The sequence below is a fragment of the Limulus polyphemus genome, unplaced genomic scaffold (assembly GCF_000517525.1).
Source record: "Limulus polyphemus unplaced genomic scaffold, Limulus_polyphemus-2.1.2 Scaffold160, whole genome shotgun sequence".
Classification (NCBI taxonomy): domain Eukaryota; kingdom Metazoa; phylum Arthropoda; class Merostomata; order Xiphosura; family Limulidae; genus Limulus; species Limulus polyphemus.
Genome location: NW_013665770.1, coordinates 289,758 through 310,504, shown reverse-complemented (window position 1 = coordinate 310,504; position 20,747 = coordinate 289,758). Strand labels below are relative to the sequence as shown.

Genomic DNA, 20,747 nt, shown 5'->3' with positions numbered 1-20,747 from the left:
AATTTTCAATATATGACCAAGACACTTTAAATTGTCTTATACTTCTTTGTTAAAAGAAATCAAACACAAAACAATGAATTGCCAAAATTGAAAATAAGCTTAACTATGCATAATATGTACATCTATAAACGCCGTAGGACTGAGTATTCTTAGAAGATGAGGTAATTTGGTGCAGGGTTTCACAAACTGGCCCTGGAATCCTTGGGGACATATACAAGCATATACAAATATATTCACGTCCAGTAGGCCCGGCATGGCCAGGTGGTTAGGGCGTTCGACTCGCAATCTGCGAGTCGCGGGTTCGATCCCCGTCACACCAAACATGCTCGTCCTTTCAGCCGTGGGAGCGTTATAATGTGACGCTCAGCTGCCTTCCCTCTAGTCTTACACTGCTAAATTAGGGACGGCTAGCGCAAATATCCCTCGTGTAGCTATGCGAGAAAATTAATAACAAACAAACAAATACTTCCAGTAAACAGGGGTAGTTACAAAGAATTTCGAGAATTTCGTAGCTGAAACTGTTATTCCATTTCTGGAGTTCCATTGCGTGGAGGTCTACAGTCAGGATAATTATATCATGAGGCCTTGAGCCAAAAGTGTTAAATCCATTTTTAGTAGACTTTAACCAATATTTAAAGAAAATGTTCTCAAAAATAGAATGCCTAAAATATACGGAATTATTATTACAGATTAATTTAAGAAGATACATGATGCTTTGAAAATTGCTATTTTTCTAATGTTTATGTACAAACAGAATTGATTATATTGTCTGCGACAATTCTAACTAAAACATTGGTTGAATTTACACACCTTGAAGTTCTTGTGCTTGTACAATTCGCAGATACCTGTGTCGTCAACCTCTAGCTTACACATCAATCAGCATATTTAACTGTATGCTTTCTTTTAACTAACACATACACACACACACACACACTAATTATCCTTTCTGTGCTTCTGTTCAGGTTGTTAAAAACACCAACATTTCTACTCGTGACTTTTTATGATTTATGCCTTCAACACTCAACTTAAGAAGCTTCAGAGCCAAAATCTAAGTGTTGCTGGATTATCTTTGTTCTTCATCAAACAGAAGATAAAAAATATATAAAATTTTAGTTAATGATAAAACCAAGTTTGCCATAAACAGCTGACATTGTCAAATATTAAGGCAATCCAACCAATTTGGCGTCCAGCGTAAAATATTTAAGATCATACCACATCAACAAGCGTTAGTGACTGCACCTCAATCTTGAACTACGGAAAGCTTGTTTCTAACTGGAGAGACGTAGAAGCGTGACTTAGTAAAAATTGGTAGAAATATTCAGCTGACTGTAGACTTAGTCAAGGAATGCAGTAATAAGGAAGCATTAACCTATAATAGAACTAGTAGAGCTTTTCTCATTTTGGACATTTTAAGTTTTCTTTTTGTGTGTGAAACAAACTAAATTACTTTGTAAAATTTTTATCTGATATAATATATATATATATGTGTGTCATTATATTGTTGAAATAAAACTTTGAAGTCAAACAGATTTTTTTTTGTAAGTTTACAAGTTTATTTAAAACAAGAATGCCCTCATTAACGAATAGCAAATGTGCTGATTTACATGTACAAGGTAATTATAAAGAGAACTTCTTATTTAAAATTATTACATCTGAACATTATTTACCCTAAGGGAATGGAATATCACTAAACGTATGTTGAGAATCACAAATTTTATTTGGAAAAGTTTAGATATGGTAGAGTGTTTCAAAACAGTTACAAACAACGTTTAATGTGCTTTATGTCATTCTAAATTAAATATCAAGTCTATTCCTAAATAAAGTTACTGTAAACATCATCTGTTCTGGGAAATGTTCATCGACCCTCGCTATATCTTGCACAATGGTACCATTTTATTGAAATTAATGTATTCTAAGTACGGTGGTACTTAATAGTGGGGATCGACAAGGATTCCAAATAATTCACGCGCCGAAAAACCACCCTACTGAATTCCTAATTGACAAACAGACCACTCAAAGTATTGGTTACAATATATGATGCGCATATGTACTAATAATACGCTAAAAAAAAAGTCGTTAATATTTCCGGTTTAACAATTCAAAATTTTCTAAAATAGTAACTTTTTTGTCTACTAACTACCTACCTGATCACGTCAGCGGGACTAGCGCCTAGGCGACTCTGACTATCGCTACAAGATTTTTCCAGCTTATTGACTGGTCGGTGGGTATTCGTTTTTGATATTCCGATGAAAATCCATATATATATATATAGGTATAATATAAATGTTAAACAAATAAAGCACGTACTTAAGTATATTTTCAACCCAACATATCGATGGATAGACACACGACAGTTTCTAAAGGTAAAGTATATACTTTATATAGGTATAACTAATAAAAAGTAAACAAAAAGAAGTACTAAAACATTGTGAATTTTAAAATGAAGTAGAGATCCTTCTATAAAAAAGTAATGAAACAAGAATTAAGACCACAATCACAAATTTATATAATTAATTCCTACTGTGGCAGCTTTACACACTTATGTATGTAAGGATTACATTTTATAAATTTGTGATTGTGGTTTTCATTCTTGTTTCATCATTTTTTATAGCAGGATCCCTACTTCATTTTAAAGTTCATGATTGTAATAAAAGTAAAACTAGTTTTCGAGAAAAGCTATTTGGGTATGCAGAAAAATATGGTTTTAAAATTATCCTGTTCCATGTCTAAATGTTTCTGAATGAAGCTTGTGATTTTCAACCTGCCTCTGGTGAAACAAAGTTCTCTAAGATCATCATTTTTTTAAGAAATGATCGTTGTAAAAGTAATCATACAATAAATCCTTCAATTGAAATCACTGTGTAAATTTCCATTAAAGGCATTACTATTTGATTATTATTACTTGATATCTGAAAGAGAGGGACTTAGTTAATATTTCAATTAACTTATAGTCTATCTGTTTTCACGATTTTGAACACAATGTAACCTGATTCTTGTTATAACTTACATTTCTTTACGAGTAAAAGAATAACTCACTGTTGTCCAACCTACAAGATCGCTTATTAAGTTACAGAATTGTAATAGATAACAAAAATTAGTTTCATAAAACAAAGGGTCGGGCGTGGACAAGCGATTAGCTTACAGTACACTGGATGAGAGCCGTCGTTCGCGCCCCGTCTTTCGCGCTTTTAGTATTACCGTTATTGACGGTTAAATTCCACTATTCAACTATAATAGCCCAAGAGTTGGCGATGGGTGCTGCTGACTAGCTAGCTACCTTTCTTCTAGTTTATTAGTTCAAAATTAGGACATCTGGCGCAAATAGCCCTTGTATAGTTTTGCGAGAGTATCCGAAATGAACAGAAAGCGACTTATTTTCTTAAACATATACCATCAATTAGAGATTGAGAAATATCATTCGACAAAATAATAATAATAATAATAACTCATAATTAAAGAATACACTAAAATAGTTTTCAAATGTAGTTCTTTATTTGGTATATGTATTTTATAAGTTTATTTCCATACAATGTAATAGAAAATAATAAGTTGCATCTAACCGTATACACCTTTTTTTATCTTTTATCAGGAAACATTTTGTTTACTCGATATAAATCGTCTAATAGACTGTTAGTGTCAGGAATATCAAAACTACGAGACAAAATAGTTCAACAAATTAACTGTCATATTTGAAATGGCATATACAGCACCGACGAATAAATACTAAGCGTCTCAAAATCCATTGCTACAAGCATAAAACTTCACAATGAACATGAAGATGCAACCAACAGAAATAGGTTGTGATATAAGTCAGTGTTTGCTTTTTACGAGGCGTTTTTGTGTGGTCGTTTACAAAATTTGTGTTGTAAACTCTTTACTTTTCGGATATTGCTATTTTCAACCTGAACAATACCTCATGTGACACATGGGTTATATAAATGACCAAGTCAGAGGCTTCTAAGGTACAAGCATAATTATCCTTAATCCAAAACTGCTTTGACCAGATGGAAAGCAACCACTCAGCAGCACCCGCTTACTAATGTGATGCTTAACCGAATAACGAGATTGACTGTCACAGTTATAACACCCTACAATTTAAAGTGTGGAGCGTGTTCAGTGGCATATCACAACTGTAACCTTGGAAACTCTTTGGGAGCTACTCTATTTTCTGTAGTTTAAAAAGTTTTTATACTAAACATTTTGACCTGGCATAGCTTGTTGGTTAGGGCACTAAACTCGCAATCTGAGATTCACGGGATCGAAACCTATCCTTAAATATGGTTGTCCTTTCAGCCTTCAGGGCGTTGTAATGTGACAGTCAGTCTCAGTGTTTGTTGGTAATGAGTCGCTAAAGAGTTGATGATGGGTGGTGTTGACTAGCATCCTTCCCACTAGTTTATCACTTCATAATCAGTGACGGCTATCGCAGTTAGCACTCGAATAGCTTTGCGCAAATTTCAACAAAACAAACAAATAACCTAAACATCTTTGATTCCTTTCGAAGCTCTCGTGCTAAAACGGCAAACAATAGCAAAATACATATTCTATTACTAAAAAGTAATTACGTAAAGGTGTCTACATTTTAGTTCGACCAGTCTTTCAGATTGGTAAGTACCTTTATAGATATTAGAAAAAAGAATAAACACACACACACACACACTCACAAAATTCCTCTATTGCTTAGGTGCAGAAGAAGAGAAAAATGGCCACTATAACACAAAGTTTATCTTGACTAGTAGATTCTTTTGTTAAATGGGATGGAGGGTTAATTTTCTGGAGCTTACTCAGCAGCTAGGCGCCAGAGCAGAGAAGATAGCGTAGATAAAGTGTGTCTTAATCCGTGGATGACATCCTCTTTATGATGGTACTGCAGAGGACATCATTCAATTGGCAAGCAGTGTTCCAAACGGGGAAAAAAAATGAAACTACATACAAAGCGCTTGTCTCAAGTAGATTGGCGACACTTCGGAAACAGAATGACATAGATAATATTTGTCTTTCTTTTTGATAGTACAGGAACCTATTCATAACAGTTTCAGACCAATACAAATGAGCATTTGGCAATGAACATAAGCATCACATTAGTCAATATTAACCTAACTTTTAATTAGGTAATTGTCAAGTGGGCAAGTGCACCAGTTGCCCAGTAACTCTATTCTAGTCAGTCATGTGCGAATTAATTAAACACATTATTTTAATCTAAATCAGAATAGAACAAAATCTGAAATAGAACAAAATATATAATTATATATATATGTATATTATATATATATATATATATAGAGTACAAGAAGCTAATTTTGAGAATTTCTGCTTTATTTAAAATCAATAGGTTTTTAGAATTTTCTCAAAGGTTAATCACAAGGTATTCAGCAGGGTGTGATTACTTCCTTTCGTCTTGCTGAATGTGTATATATACATATTATATTTCATGCATATAACAGCTATAATGAATATGAATATGTAAAACGGACTTTTGGAGTTCGTTCTGTAAAATGTTAATACCTAATGTTACACTTTATGTTTTTGATATAAGGTAAGTTATCACGAACTCTAAAATACATTTTCACTCGTTACCAGTTTATTTATTTATTTTTACAGTTTCCAGTAGACCCAGTATTGTACCTAATGCCGAACGATCAAGTGTTTGGCGGAGTTAGGGAAACAGAAACAAAACCCCGCACTCTTCCCCACGTGCGTAATTACCGGCTAAAGAGAAACGACTTCCTGACTAACCACGAAGTAGTTTCTCTTACAATCGATTATAAATAATCTATTCCGAATAAGGTTAAACTCCTCACTAGCAAATTGATTTTATGGATATTAAGCCTAAAATTATTGTACTTTCGTCAACAGAAAGGTGAGTGATATCGGTCTTTTCTTGTAAACGCCACCACACGCATACATTTGTTTCTCAGAACATTGATTCTTCATTAGAATACTGAGGATTACTGCAATGACTTTGATCTTTTCTTTTGCTCTACTGACGAAACACACAACCAATGATATATCACCATAAACCTGACTTTATACTGACTTGCTATGAACAGATTCTAAGAATTATGATGAATGATTATATAAATACCATACATATGAGACAACTGATGTTAGTTTTAGATGCTGAACGGTCTAACAATATCTGAGTTGAATTTAAACCACTTCAAGAAACCACACGAAGAACCCTACATAGGAAGAAATGGTGTATGAAGTAGGTGACCTTGTATTGTTATAATTACTAAATACCGTCTGGTACATATACGTGGATTACTCTGATCTAACAGTCTATTTTCATTCTGAATTACTTTTACTCCTGGAATCAAGATTTATGGAACTAAAAATTTATCAAATTGTCTGCTCGTTTTTATCAGGCTACTATCTATTCATATCAAAGTAAAGTATTCTATACAGTCACGGGCTAGTTTGTAATTTTCGTATTAACACCAAAACTACCAATTTTTGAGGAAACGTGAGACCCACGCTGTTCGTGAACTTGTGACATGTCATTGAAATATTTGGGGCTTCTACTTCCTTTTTTTCCTTGCCAAAATACGAATGTTTGGTGATAATAAAATATTATAGTCATTCAACGCTGATTAATATGAAAGAATTAGTCAGTAACATAACTGATACCTATTATTTAACCATATATATCAACATAGATTACCGATGGTTGTGATATTACAAACGTCTTTGTTAGATCAATGAAAGGTAAAACGATTACTGAAATACCCGTACATAGCCTAAACCAGTCCTTCTTGGACGATGTCCGTTCGCTCAAGAAATGAAAAAAGAACTTTACCAAGTAAGTATAAGTGTTGATCACAAAAGACATAGGTGTGCATCGATCAGGGACGAAAGGAGGAAAACAAAACAAATGTACAACCCGGTCTCCTAGTAGTTAATTCGATAACCAAATATAGGTGGTAATTCGACACTTGGAATACGTAGAGTCATATTTCACTGATATGTCAAAAAAGAAAGCCACACATTTTCTATAAAGATGGGAAAGATGTTATTGATTGATTTTGTCCCTGTACTTTCTGAAAACGACCGGGGTTTAGATGAATATGGATAATTGATGAAAAATGGACATGATTTATATTTTTAAGGACTTCACTCGTAAAAGCCTTACAGAAAAACTGGAGTAGGGGAGGTTGATGACTGTAACCCTACATACATTAATTGTAGGCTGTCTAACGCCAGTAATGCATACATCATGACAGCTGTGTCTGTGGACAATGAAACTTTGAAAGTAGATTGAAGTTCGAGTGAATTTGGTGGTATAACTTGATAAGCAATGTTGTAGATATCTGCTGTAGATCTTTCGTATATACAAATTCTGCTTTCTTGAAAAGTAATTTTTAAAAGAACTATAATTCCATCATGAAGCATCTAGAGACGTTATTCTAGTGAAATTTTTTACGTATTAAATTTGATATATCCACATCGATATATACATGTGTACACCTAACATGTGAAAGAAAGCATTCTTGAGATTTTAATTTAAAACATTTACATGAAAACCAGAAAGAAAGAAAACGTTGTTAACGAACAGTGCATGCATGTTGACAAATGATAATCGTGTATTTTTCAGCAGTTGTCTGATAACTATGTCAATTAATAAATAATCTCTCAAATTATTTAAAGATAAACGATGTAAAGAATATACCAAAAATTAGTATTAATAAATTACGATTTACTCATTATAGATGTACGTCGTTGGATTAAAACAGAAATGTTTAAAAAATCATGATTTATATTAATTGCTTTTCCGTTTGCAGTGGCATGACTATCTGGTCAAGAAGACAACGCGAGTCTTGAAGACATTTATAGGGTTAGTTAGATATTACAGTTTTTTTTTATATACTAGGTTTACTCAAATAAAATACTGCGCATATTTCATTAACTACTAATGTCAATGCTCGTTTTTCGCAGATTACTTATTCAAGAAACGGAAGAAGATTAAAAATTAAATTACTTGAATTTGTAGGCCTTATAATTTGTCCCAGTTGCTCAACTTAAGATCCGGCTTGATCCGAGTCCGAATTAAAAAGCCCAAGAGGTTCAACTTAGTTCGAGCAAAAAGTAATACTTTCAGGTCCGACCATATTTATACAAAAAATAGAAATAAAACGAATTAGATTCCGCTGTAATCTGAGTCCAAACAAGTCCATAGAAACTAAGGTATAATTGTATTAGGACTTGAACCTGTCTCATCCATCTATTATAAACAACACACATTAATACTACGTTAGGGCTAACAAACTTAGCAATATTATAGTACTGGTGAAGCTGTTAGATGGGTCTGATGTAGTCTGTTGTACTGTCAATCCCAGGATACAGGGTTCATGTCCTGCTTCATAATACTGCGCCCGCACTTTGGAGCCGAAATGCGTTATACGAGTAATGGCCAAATTCCACTATTCGATTAAAATAACCAAGATTTGGTGGTGAGTGCTGTTGACTAGCTGCCTTCCCTCTAGTTATTCAGTTTCAAATTAGGGACTGCTAGCGCAGATAACCCATTGACCCTTGCATAGCTTTGCGCGAGTATTCGAAACAAACAAAACTATAAGAGATGAGGTTGTTGTTTTGTGTTTATAAAAGCTTTCCTTCACATTAGGGAAGCAGAAGGAAGCTGGATCCGTTTTCGACTACCTTCTAGCTACCAAAGTTGTGACTATATACAGAAGATGAAACATTTATTTTCTCCGTAGATGTATCAAATCAAGTACATTCAACTTCCACAGAATTTGTAATATCTTAATTTTATGTTAACTATCTTGATTTATTTTTTAGAAAGATCACACTTATGCAGTTACGGAGAAAGGAAAGATACAAACTAGGCTATTGCACTGTTTAAAATAACCCAATATCATCTGTCGAGATAATTCATCCGCTACCTTGTCTGCCATTACTGTAGGTCAACATAGACACTCATACATCTCCTCTTTTTTTTTGCACCAACAGGCCCAATCTTTCAAAAGGTCACGCCTCTTGCCTTCCCACTCTATTGCTAGAAGCCGCGCCTCCTTTGTACAGTAGTGAAAGTAGACGTTTACACTCTTGCACACACAGAAAGCTGGTTCGTAGAGGTATATGTAGGTCGAGCTTCTATATTCTATACTAGATCATGATACTATGGGATAGGCAGTAGAATGGGAAGTGTTTTGGTAGATAGAAACCTGCAATAATACCGAACGTTTTTGTAGCGAATACACATCCAGTTAAGTTGTAGCTTAGTAATGACGACGCACATCGAACATCTAATACTTATTCTCTTTTACTTTCAGTCCCGGGTTCTTAGAACTGAATTGTTAACCTTATCAATATGGTGATACAATTAATCAAGTTTTTAAGCTTTTGAGATTGTTAACTACGTTAGACGTGACGTCTCATTCAATTTTATTTAACAATACTTAGCCGTTGTATGTTATTAAGCACAAAGTTACACAAAGGGCTATCTGTGCTCTACCAACCATGGATATCGAAACCCGGATTATAGCAGTATAAGTCCGCAGACATACCGCTATGCTACTGGGGGGGGGGGATAGTTAACATGTTTTTCAGTATTTCTACTGATATATTTAGAGTTTAAAGCTCCTGATTCCAAGATTATAGCAACTGCATAAAGTATAAATGGACATAGCAAAGAAATAATGGAAAATATTGTTAAAATACTCATTATTGTATTGCTTAACGTCAATGGCAATACAGTCGGCTATAGTTAGGCACCTCAATGTAAATTAATGAGCTGGATGTTTGAAAATCACCTAATATTCTTGAGTCCTAAGAAGGTGGCTTTAGAATGCTGCAGTAATTGTACAGAAAATACATTAAACTAATTACAAAACGTCTGAACCTATAAAGCGTAGAGCAAGTGGAGATTTGCGACCTATTCAAACAACGTCATTGTTTACTTTAACATTTTCAAAATAAACATGGCCGGCTGATTCGCGCGTGGTTCGCCATGCTAGCGAAGCTCGTCACGCTAACACGACCTTGCAATAACAAACCCCGGGACACTTGTCTCACTCACACACACACACACACATATATATATATATACCGTTTATATTGTATTACTAATGTGTTTGGATTAGTAGTTTGGCAGAGGAAGCGAGAGAAAGTGCGAAGCGGAATTTACTTAAAATATGACAATCTTCAGTTGACAGAAATGTTTATTAACTTGTAGAGAACGTTAATGGAGTTGAAATACGGCACACGGGGATACTTAACCCCCACACTTAAATGTTAGGGATCATTATCGAAGTGCGGAGAAACAATAAACATGTTATTTGCGTTTCACTGCTTCATAGCTCGGAATAGTTATAAAACTAAGATTAGTAAAACAGATCTTTCGTGTGGTGTTTCAGCGATAAGCTAGAGGGCCTATATCGCCAAAATCCTCGGTTCGATTCCCCACTGTGGACACAGCGTAAATAATCTATAGAAAAACAAATGTTACACACACATATATATATATAGATTTGCAACTACGTATGTCGGTAAATTTAATGAATTTCGGATCACCTGTTATTGGATTTCATGAAAATTACATAACATATACCCCTGCTTTATTTGGTAAATATGTTTTTGTTTATTTGTTGTTAAGCGTAAAGCTACACAATTAGTTATCTGGAATAATCTGGAACTCGAATAATAAATTAGATCTTAACATAAAAAAAGACTACTAAAAGTGATCTATTTATCCACTAGTGTTTACAAATCAAATGATTCGATTAGCTTAGAATAAGTATAACTATTGAATTAATACTTTTTAATAACGTAACTGTTTCTAGCACTTGTAGTATTAATGTGTTTGGAAACTTTTAAGACAGTTAGATGTCCATATTTCTTAGTTTTAGGTATTCTGGTAGATAGGAAAAGGGACGAATTTGATTGCTTTACCAAAAACTATATGTCAAATTTGGAGGTTTAGCTAAAAGTATTTAAAAAGGAGCAGTCTAGTGAGAAAACTATTCGATTCTACCCAAATCAGTAGTGAGTAGTATATCAGAATATCATATCTATAAATCAGGTTAAAAAGCGAATGTAATCGAAGATATAATACTTTCAGTAAAGCTATTGAAACGGGTACAGTAAAATATATTACTATGGCATTATCTTTTTAAGAGATGCAGCGATATGAATTATTTTACAAAGATACATTTACAAGTCAAGCGACATTTCATTTGTGTCAAACATACAATAAAGCACAGGCAAATGTCTCATACAATAGAAAGTGTACCTTTCAAAAATGTCATGGCTTTAGTAAACTTAAGATTAATAGGGGGTTCAGGGGTATGCACTCCGTATCTATTAAAAGCTAGATTAATTAAAAATTACATTGCCTTGGAAAAGCATACGATTTACCAATTTTTTTAGTATTTAACATAATGTGTTTTAGTCAAAGCTTACAGACACACACACACACACACAAACGAACACACCGGACCTGACTAAAAGCATAATTGCTTATTCGCCTACATTATCACGAAATGATAAATATTTTGTTTCCCTCTTCATGTGTAAATAGGACTTTAATGTATTGGTATGTGTTGGAAGGCATCATCACTGACACAATCTCGAGGATTCCATTTGCGGGTGTCGCTACTGCGGAAGCATAAAATCTGTTTGTGCGACTAATGGTCCTTAATTAGCGTAATGGTTAAGGCTGTGAAGATATTCTAAGTGTTTGTGATATTTTTATTTTGTCTCATAACGTACATAAAGTCTGACAGAGGTTACAGCGGGAAGCTTAAGGACTGAGCAGGGCATGAAAACATTTTCGAGAATGTTGATGCGGTTCGTAAATTCTCATAAAAACTTCCTTCGTAAGATGCATTACTTGCTATCTGTTAAATTCTTCACGGCTAATTCTGTTTAATGTTTCTTTTGACGGTCTCCTTCTGAAGGAAAAATTGCGGAAAATTCACAGCTAGAAACCAGCTGCCAAATTATGCCGCAAGTATCAAGAGAGGAGAAAAGGGGGTCAACTATTGTTCAGCTCCCTGGTCGCTTCAGGGTTAAAGAAATTCCTTGTTTCGGACAGATCACCCTACACATGTACCACACCATTCAAAACACCCTCTATCAACATCTTTTTGCCTCTCAGACCCAAACACACAATAATGCATTTTCCTTTTGGCCATACAGCAATGTGGGAAGGTAGAGGAAGGATGACAAACAAGCAAGGCACCCAAAAGCCACAATTAGTTTAAAAGAAACAGCGAAGGGAAGCCACCTATATTGGAAAATGACATATATATATATACAGAAAAAAAAAACGATAGTTGGCTGACTCCTGTTGCGTAAATTGGCTACTGAATAGACAAGCGTGTAGTATCCAACTAGAAGAAAGTGAAATGTCTCAGATTAGGTCATTTAGTGGCCAGAATTAGAGTGATAATTACTAACATATTCAGAGAGGTCAGAATTTCAGCCACTATAAAAAAGCGTCAGTAAGTGATCTCGTAGAAATATAGTCTAAACCATTCGTAAACAATATGACTATAGGGTAAAAGGGGAATGAAAAATAGATAGGATGTAATATCCTAAATGAGTTTTTGTATTCGCCTGAACTACCAGCATAAAACTTGCGTGTCAATAGCTATTTAAATCCAATAGCTCTGACCGAAGAAGACTCTAAGTATACGGACCACACAGGAGATTCTGGTTTCATGTGTTCATAAACATAATTCTGTTGTTCCCCCCGCTGGGACCGCCCGTACTTTAAATTTACTGTCTTTGCTAGATACAGTAATGTAGTCTTAATAAACTTCTAGTTTACATGAGTTCACTTAGATTAAAATAAATAGCCATTCCAACCTTTTCTATTTCTATGGTAACAATACTTCTATTTGAATAACAACAACGTTAGGGGACGTAACAAAAGTAAGGAAAAAAAAAGCAACCAGCCAATGAACTGAAGGTGTGCCTTTTTGAAAACCAATCTTGAATTTGTTGCTACTTTAGGTTTAAGGAAATTGTCGTCTTGAACTGATTAGGAAAAAAAATGACATTAATCCATCTTCAGTTTTGCCATATTTCAGACCAGAAGCTTATAAACCCAAACAAAATACTAATAACACCTTTTGCCAGAAAGCCTAAGACTGTTTTTTTCTCCTTGGATGCTGATGCTCCATCAGTGATACTTGGGCAGGTTTTAGTTGGTGGTGCCCATCTACTTTCCAGGTAACCGTCTTTGACTTAGCAGCGAAGGACTAGAGGGAAGTCAACACTACCTACCGCCAATTCGTGAGGTACTATCATACCAACGAAATGGTGGGATTGGCTGTTCTATTATAGCGTTTCCATGGCTGAAAAAGCGTGCACGTTCGGCGACGGGGATTCAAACCCACAACCTGCATATTGCGAGAGCCTAAGATCATAGTCTTGTAAATACTATTTACATAATATCTTCTAATAGGTACATAATTAAAAAAAGAAAAGTATTAAAAACTTAGTTTAACAACTAATTGTTCCGATATTCATCTGAAGCAGGTTGTTTTCATAATTTTGTTTGTTTGTTTGTAATTAAGCACAAAGCTACACAAGGTGCTATCTGTGCTCTGCCCACCACGGGTATCGAAACCCGGATTCTAGCGTTGTAAGTCCGCAGACATACCACTGTGCCACTGGGGGGGGTCATAATTTTGTTCTTGATATAAGTTATAAAAAGTTTCAAATTGTATTGCGAGTTGTTTTTAAGAATGCATAAATCTAAGTATAACTTTGTTGTAATATTTTCAACACTTTAGGGTTGTACAGTATTAGGTTTATATCGCTCTTTAGTTATATGGGTTCTAATTCATAAACCAGCATGAGAAATACTGAACACTTTTAGGAAAAAAATTAATGAAAATGCTTCAGCACTATTTTTGAAATAAAAAACACAATTATTTATGAATTACATCATAGAAACACAGCGTGAACCAACTTTAATGCTAAGCTATTGATCAGCTAAATGCTGTAGAGCAATATATTCTGCTTAGAGTTACGCAAAAGCCCATAGGGGTAAATATCTGGAGAGGACTAGAGAAGTAAAATCAGGGTTAATGCCAAGGTGAAACCCAAAGTTTATGTACAAATTACAACACACATGACACTAACTACTAAACTGTAGAGCGCCTGTTGCAGTAAATATAAAAAAATGCATACAAAAAGTAAGGTACATTATAATAATCTTAAGCTAACACCTGGGTTTGGAGAAATGTATATATATATTTATTTATTTTCACGAGTTCACCATCTGTCTGCTCCAACGTGAGTTACTATAAAATAGCTTTATAATACAGCCCTGTTCGCTGTATAACCATGTAGACGCAGCGGTTGAAAATCCTGTATCCCTGTTTTTTAAGAGTCCTGCAGTGCTTTAAATGAAAAATTTAAAGAGATTGAGCCAGGCATTCGTATGTTAATTCCGTCGTGTATCTTCTTACTTTGATTTTATGTCATTTTATATTTGCTGTTATGTGTCCTTAAAGCTTTCTGAATTCGTCATTTACGATAAAGCAACAGTGATTCAATTCAATGTGAGGATGAATTTAGCAGTTTTTTTCGACATGTTTATAACTGCAGTTATACTTCTTGTTAAAATGGAAATGAGTAAAGAAGGAGCTATAAATTGTAATCTTGATAAAGCCACACTCTATAAGGTTGTCAGCGCGTTTATTCAAGGAAGATGTTTTCGTTTGTCAGTTCAGACTCGTGGAGTAAATAATTACTAAAGAAAGGGGGATAGCTCGAACAATAAACACAATCTTAGTTTGTAACAATATTCGTTTGGTGTAAAAACTTAAAAAAGTATAGTTCTAAATTGTATTTTGAAAAACTAGCTCGTAGTAACATCTAGCATAGCCGAAATTCGCAAAACAAATCATGGGAGTTTTCATGAAAAGGGTTCCATTTTGAAAAGCGTACACCAAGTGCATCTTTCTATACGAATGATATGAAAATATAGATTTTCACGACATTTTTGAGAATACAAAGACTTTAGCTACTCAACAAATTAAAAATATTAAGCGACAAACAATACAAAAGAAATTGTTTGTTTCATCAAAATGTTCGCGCTAAGATGGAAGTCAGCTCATCAACAGTACCCACAGCCAACCCTTGTCTGATTGAATAAAGAAATTTGTTTTACATTAAACAAAATAACGTGGATTAACTTTCTAGTTATTTCTATTACAAAGTAATTCTAGTGTTGCATGAACTAGTGCATATTATGTTAATGAAGCTGCGTTTCGGACTGATGTCACTTTATAGTTACGGTGGTAATTCACTGAATAACATACACCATGTAACAGAGGAACGTTTATAAAATTTTAGTTAATTATTTCAACACATATGCTGAACGCACAAGTTCCACTTCTTTAGTCGAACGTTCACTTAAAACCAATAACGATTCTTTGAAAAGAGAAAACTTTTTTTTTTCATCCGGGTTATTTAAAGCTATTAATTGCACGCATCATATAAATATAAATCATATAAATGTCATTCGGTGATCTGTTGGTGCCTTCTTGTTTTATTATTTCGTGTTTTTTTCGCACACTCTGGAACTTGTTTATGATTAGTGTCTTATTCGTATTTTCGAAACACTTGGGTGTAGTTCTTTGTTCTGGTGGACACAAAACCAATGATTAAGATGATTTATAAAACTTTTAAATAAGATGAGAATGTTCATGTATTTCTGTCATCTTATTTTGTTTATTAAGTATTTTAATCCTTGCAGAGTGATATGTTTTAATTACGAGATGAAACCGAAGTTTACATAAAAGTGGAATTGAAAAAATATATATTTATTCCTAGTCTTGGAATATCAAGTAGCTAGGGAATCAAGTAAACATTTTCGTTTCTGATGATTTGTAACCCAATTATGCATGTCAAACATATGTCATTTGCGCCAGATGAAAAAAAAGTGCACTTTCGGAAAGCACACGGATTATTGGGTTTATTTTCTGATTCTAACTTCTGTTGGCCAGGCGTGCTTTTTAATATGAGATAAATACTTTTGTAATCATCGTGGACCAGTTTACGTTGGCTTTTCAATAAACGTTTAACTACTAGGTGTCTAATCGTTGCATGATAATATTCAATAATCAATTTTCGCTTAACATAATACAATTTATTTTACACTCATTTATAAAACATTAAAATAACAGATTATTATAGCGTGAAAAATAATGAAATAGTCTCTCACTCTTAGAAAATCCATATGGATATATAGTCTGACAAAAGCTTTAGCAAGAAAATGAAGTACAAATCACAAGAACAACCATGGACCAGCTTACCTCCTTTGTGACTGGCTACGAGAACTGGCGAGATTAGAACAAAGAGGAGAATCTGGTGCCAAACTGAAAATCTCCACATCTTTGCTTCCTTCTTATTTGTATGCTTTTATAGTCAGAACGTCATACCTATAAGAAACAAACAACGAAAAGAACATAGAGTTGTGTTGTTTCACATACAACGAAATTTTGTATAAAAACTCAAATATTCAAGTCACAGTGTATGTACGATTTAATTGTAAAAAATCAAAATCAAAGTGTTATGTGTGGCTTTTTTAACTTTTAGTGTGTTTCTATTCAGAGTATGAGATTGAAAAGAAAAAAATTACCATGAAACCTATGAGGTCATGCATAAATCGTTTTTCTCCAAGGTGTATTATATTATGCTTATCAAAGATATATATTACGTCTCCAAGGTATTAGTACCACGGCATATTATTAACTGTTTAAAGAGGTGCCCCGTTGCGATATATGAAACTTAAAGCTTACTCCAACTTATAGTAATATTTATTTTACTGTATAGTTGTACTTGTTTCAGGATGTTGTTCGAACTTTATATAGTAATTTAAGAGCTTACTTCGTATCCTACACAAATCTTCCAACAAATTTAACGAATTCACGGTTTGTTCATCACTATGGTTACGGAGTAACGATAGTATATTTACATATGTATACTTATTTAACATCTACTAAAACCAGCTCAATATCAACAAAGAAGCACGTAATAAGGTGATATTGACTGAAATGGTAATGAAGCGCTTGACCAAAAATTATTTTAAAGTTACACACACTCAGCCAATATCATACATTTACGCAAACAATGTTAATTCACTTTTGCATAAAATAACTTATAAGTACCGAATGTTTGCTTTCATGAAAATTAACTCTAGTTGGTCCAGGAAAAGTCGGGCATTTTTTTGAAAGCCTCTTTGGTCCGAACCCGCAAGTAAATATTACCCATTGCTTTTACAAAACAAATATAAAACATTTTTACATAAAACAAAACAGACACACGCAATTTGTCTAGTAAAACCATCCGTCTATAGAACCTTAGTAACACAATCCACCTAGTAACATCATCCGCCTTTGTAAAACATATTTAAGTAAAAACTATAAATTAACATGTGTAAAATGAAATATTTTACCAAGAACTGTTATACGCAATAAAAATCATAGGGTAGAGGAATAATATATTTAATCCATAAAACCAAATTAGTGAAACTGTATGTAAGTTTGTATCTTAATTTAGTGGATGATAATTAAAGGTTTAAATAAACATCCTTTTCAAGACGATAATTGTAAAAATTGTATCATGCAAATCAATTATAGAAGCGAAAAACTATACTACAATACATTAAGTTTGTACTAAATCATAAAAACACAATCAGCTGTCTTGTTCAATATTTATGAAAACGAAACATTGAGTGTGATATAACTTTTCAGGAGTAAGTTAAATGTGTTAGTGATATATTTTCCTATAAAAACACATGTAATACAGTTAAATATATAAATGAAAAATATAAACATTAGTTGAGACAAGTTGAAATCTGTGTGTAGCCTTACGGAAGTATAGTAACACTGTCCGCTTTTCTAAAACACATGTAATACAGTTAAATATATAAATGAAAACTATAAACATAAGATGGGACAAGTTGAAAACTGTATGTAATTCTACAAGACCATCCGCCTTTGTAAAACACACACACACAATACGCCTAGTAAAACCATACGCCTATAGAACCTTAGTAGCACCGTTCGTCTAGTAGAATCATCCATCTTATAGTAAATCCTTAGTAAATCTACCTGACTATAGAAACACCATCCGCCTTTGTAAATACACACACAATACGCCTAGTAAAACCATACGCCTATAGAACCTTAGTAGCACCGTTCGCCTAGTAGAATCGTCCATCTATAAAGCCTTAGTAAATCTACCTGACTATAGAAACACCATCCGCCTTTGTAAATACACACACAATACGCCTAGTAAAACCATATGCCTATAGAACCTTAATAGCACCGTTCGCCTAGTAGAATCATCCATCTATAAAGTCTTAGTAAATCTACCTGACTATAGAAACACCATCCACCTTTGTGAAACGTAAGTGAGTGAAAACTGTAAAGTATCAAACTTTGGAATTTTAAACATAATTAAATTATAGTAATGAGGTGTATCATTATCAACACAGCGTCAAATACATTCGAAATTATCAGAAATATCAAATAGGAAGACATAATATATCATTTGCAGATACTGTGTTGATTTCTTATCTTTTATCCTCATTTTTTAAAGGTAACTTTGCAGTTCTTGCTCTGGCTTATTCCAGAATCAGTATCTAATGCTTATCAGCATCATGTGTTATGATGTCAATAAATACAAAACATTGGCTTAACCTGAAACAAGATAATTATCAAATTTTTTCATAGCTCTTATCTCTATTTGCAGCAAAAGTTTTTTTTTAAATCTCAATTTAGAATGCTACTAAATATTTTTCTTTTGGATGCTGCTTTCGCCACTTATTAAATTAAATTGTGCATAATTTCATGCCTACTCGAACTCTTATTCTAGATTTAAACATGATTTACTATGCTACCATACAATTCATTCATTAAGACAATAAAACACGAGTATTCTGTCCTAATTATCACACAAAATTTGGAAAATCTAGCACGTTTTACCGAAAGAGGTCGCCTTATAATTCTCTGCATGCTATCCCCCACGTGCCAGCTAAATTTTTAAAACCATTGTTCCAAGTATGCATCATTGTCTGGGAAAAGTACCCCGTAGGGTGTGTTAGATGAAGCTACGCCCCATGGGGTAGGGATCTACACGAGAAGGCGTGTTACGCACGAAAGAAATACACAAACACAAAAAGGAATGGAAGAACTTGTCCCAATTAGCAAAGAAATATATACGTCTACGACCGCAACCACATTTACTCGTACTTTTGAAGGTGTGTATATGTATATATATCAGCTGGATCGCTTTCTATTGTTCCACAGTCACGCTTCTACAAAGCCCAAACTAAAACCTCATAACATTAAGATATTACTGGGTTGGTGTAATTATATACAGTCACCGGCTTTAGTTCTCTTTCTATCTGCTTGCTTAGAGTTGAAAGCAGGCACAGTACACAAATTGTATGTAAACGTGAAAGAGGCAGAAGACCGGAAACAACATAAGGTATTATATATTCTTTACATCTTCCAAGTGTTCCACATTATCTTACCGAACACTTTATTACAATAATACATCTATAATACATTTTCAAACACATTTCCCGTGTTCCAGAAGTTTAAGTATATCACAACATAAAGATCGTATAAGTAATTCACATATTTTCATCGAAACTAACATCGAATGACATCATGAAGGTAGGGAGAATATGAAACTAACTTCATTCCTGTTGGTTTTGGTGTTGGAACTCTTTGCATGTAACTGTTAATATGACTGAAGTTAAGAAAATGTTAACAGTCGCCAAGGAAAGTGATTCCTGTGATTAAGTAGCACTTGCCCAACTATGGTAGCGAGCTTCATCAAAGCAAGAGGACCAGAAACTTAATCACCCATTCTGCCGTCGAATTGACCACGAAATGTTTACATTGGATTCTTAGATATGAACCAACTGTTGTAATTAACATGTATTAACACCAGGAGAGAAGTATGAAATATATAGAAAATTCCAGTAAGATAAAAATAATAAACTTTGTAATTATCTGATCGTTGAAATAAGCTCTACGATTTTTACATGACATTACGTATTAGAATTTCAAACAGTCGAAGCCGAGTTAACTGATAATTCAAATTTAGAAGTTAAATTGTACTTTGGATTTAGTATTTGAATATATGCCGATATTGTAGTCAAATTACGATATTTGACAACAAGATTGATACACACAGTTTTCGTTTTTAACACAAATACGTTTTAATATACACACAACAGTATAATTTACAATAACAATTATTACAAAAAGTTATTACAAACAATGATTTACAAACAGAAGTTTCACAAACTTACAAACAATATAAAGTTTTCTTTCTAGTCTGGAACTTCCTTGATATCTTATCGAGGGTTTACAATGAACGAGTTGATGTAAGTACGATTCGCCAGGTAGCTAGCTAGCTTCGTCTCCTTGGCCACACACGCTGTTTTCCGCCGTTGAAATTGGTAAAGTTTTCGTAAAAAAACACTATGTGAATCCGCTGAAGTTAAACGATTTGTAATGTTCAAAATTTATAAATATTCCTGGTCGAATATCTTAAGTTTTCTGATTGATGAGCGTTCTAAAAATCACAATTATAGCTTTCGGAGTTATAGTATGCTGATTATAGCGAACTAGTAATAGACACTCTCTGGCGCGTGGCATTAGTAATATTTGTAGTGTGGGAACGTTTTCTAGAAACTTCAATCTTACGTAACAATACTGGTTAAAGCGTTTACATACACACGTATA

General features: G+C 33.8%; 1 protein-coding gene across 1 annotated transcript in view; it reads right to left on the bottom strand.

Moving 5' to 3' along the window:
• LOC106476895 (adhesion G protein-coupled receptor L3-like) overlaps window positions 1-20,747 on the bottom strand; it is a 76,043-nt gene that overhangs the window by 41,163 nt on the left and 14,133 nt on the right. The window contains exon 2 of the mRNA XM_022381396.1: window positions 16,296-16,421. Within this exon, the coding sequence (XP_022237104.1) occupies window positions 16,296-16,374 (79 nt within the window). The 5' untranslated portion in view covers window positions 16,375-16,421. The remainder of the gene's footprint in view (window positions 1-16,295; window positions 16,422-20,747) is intronic.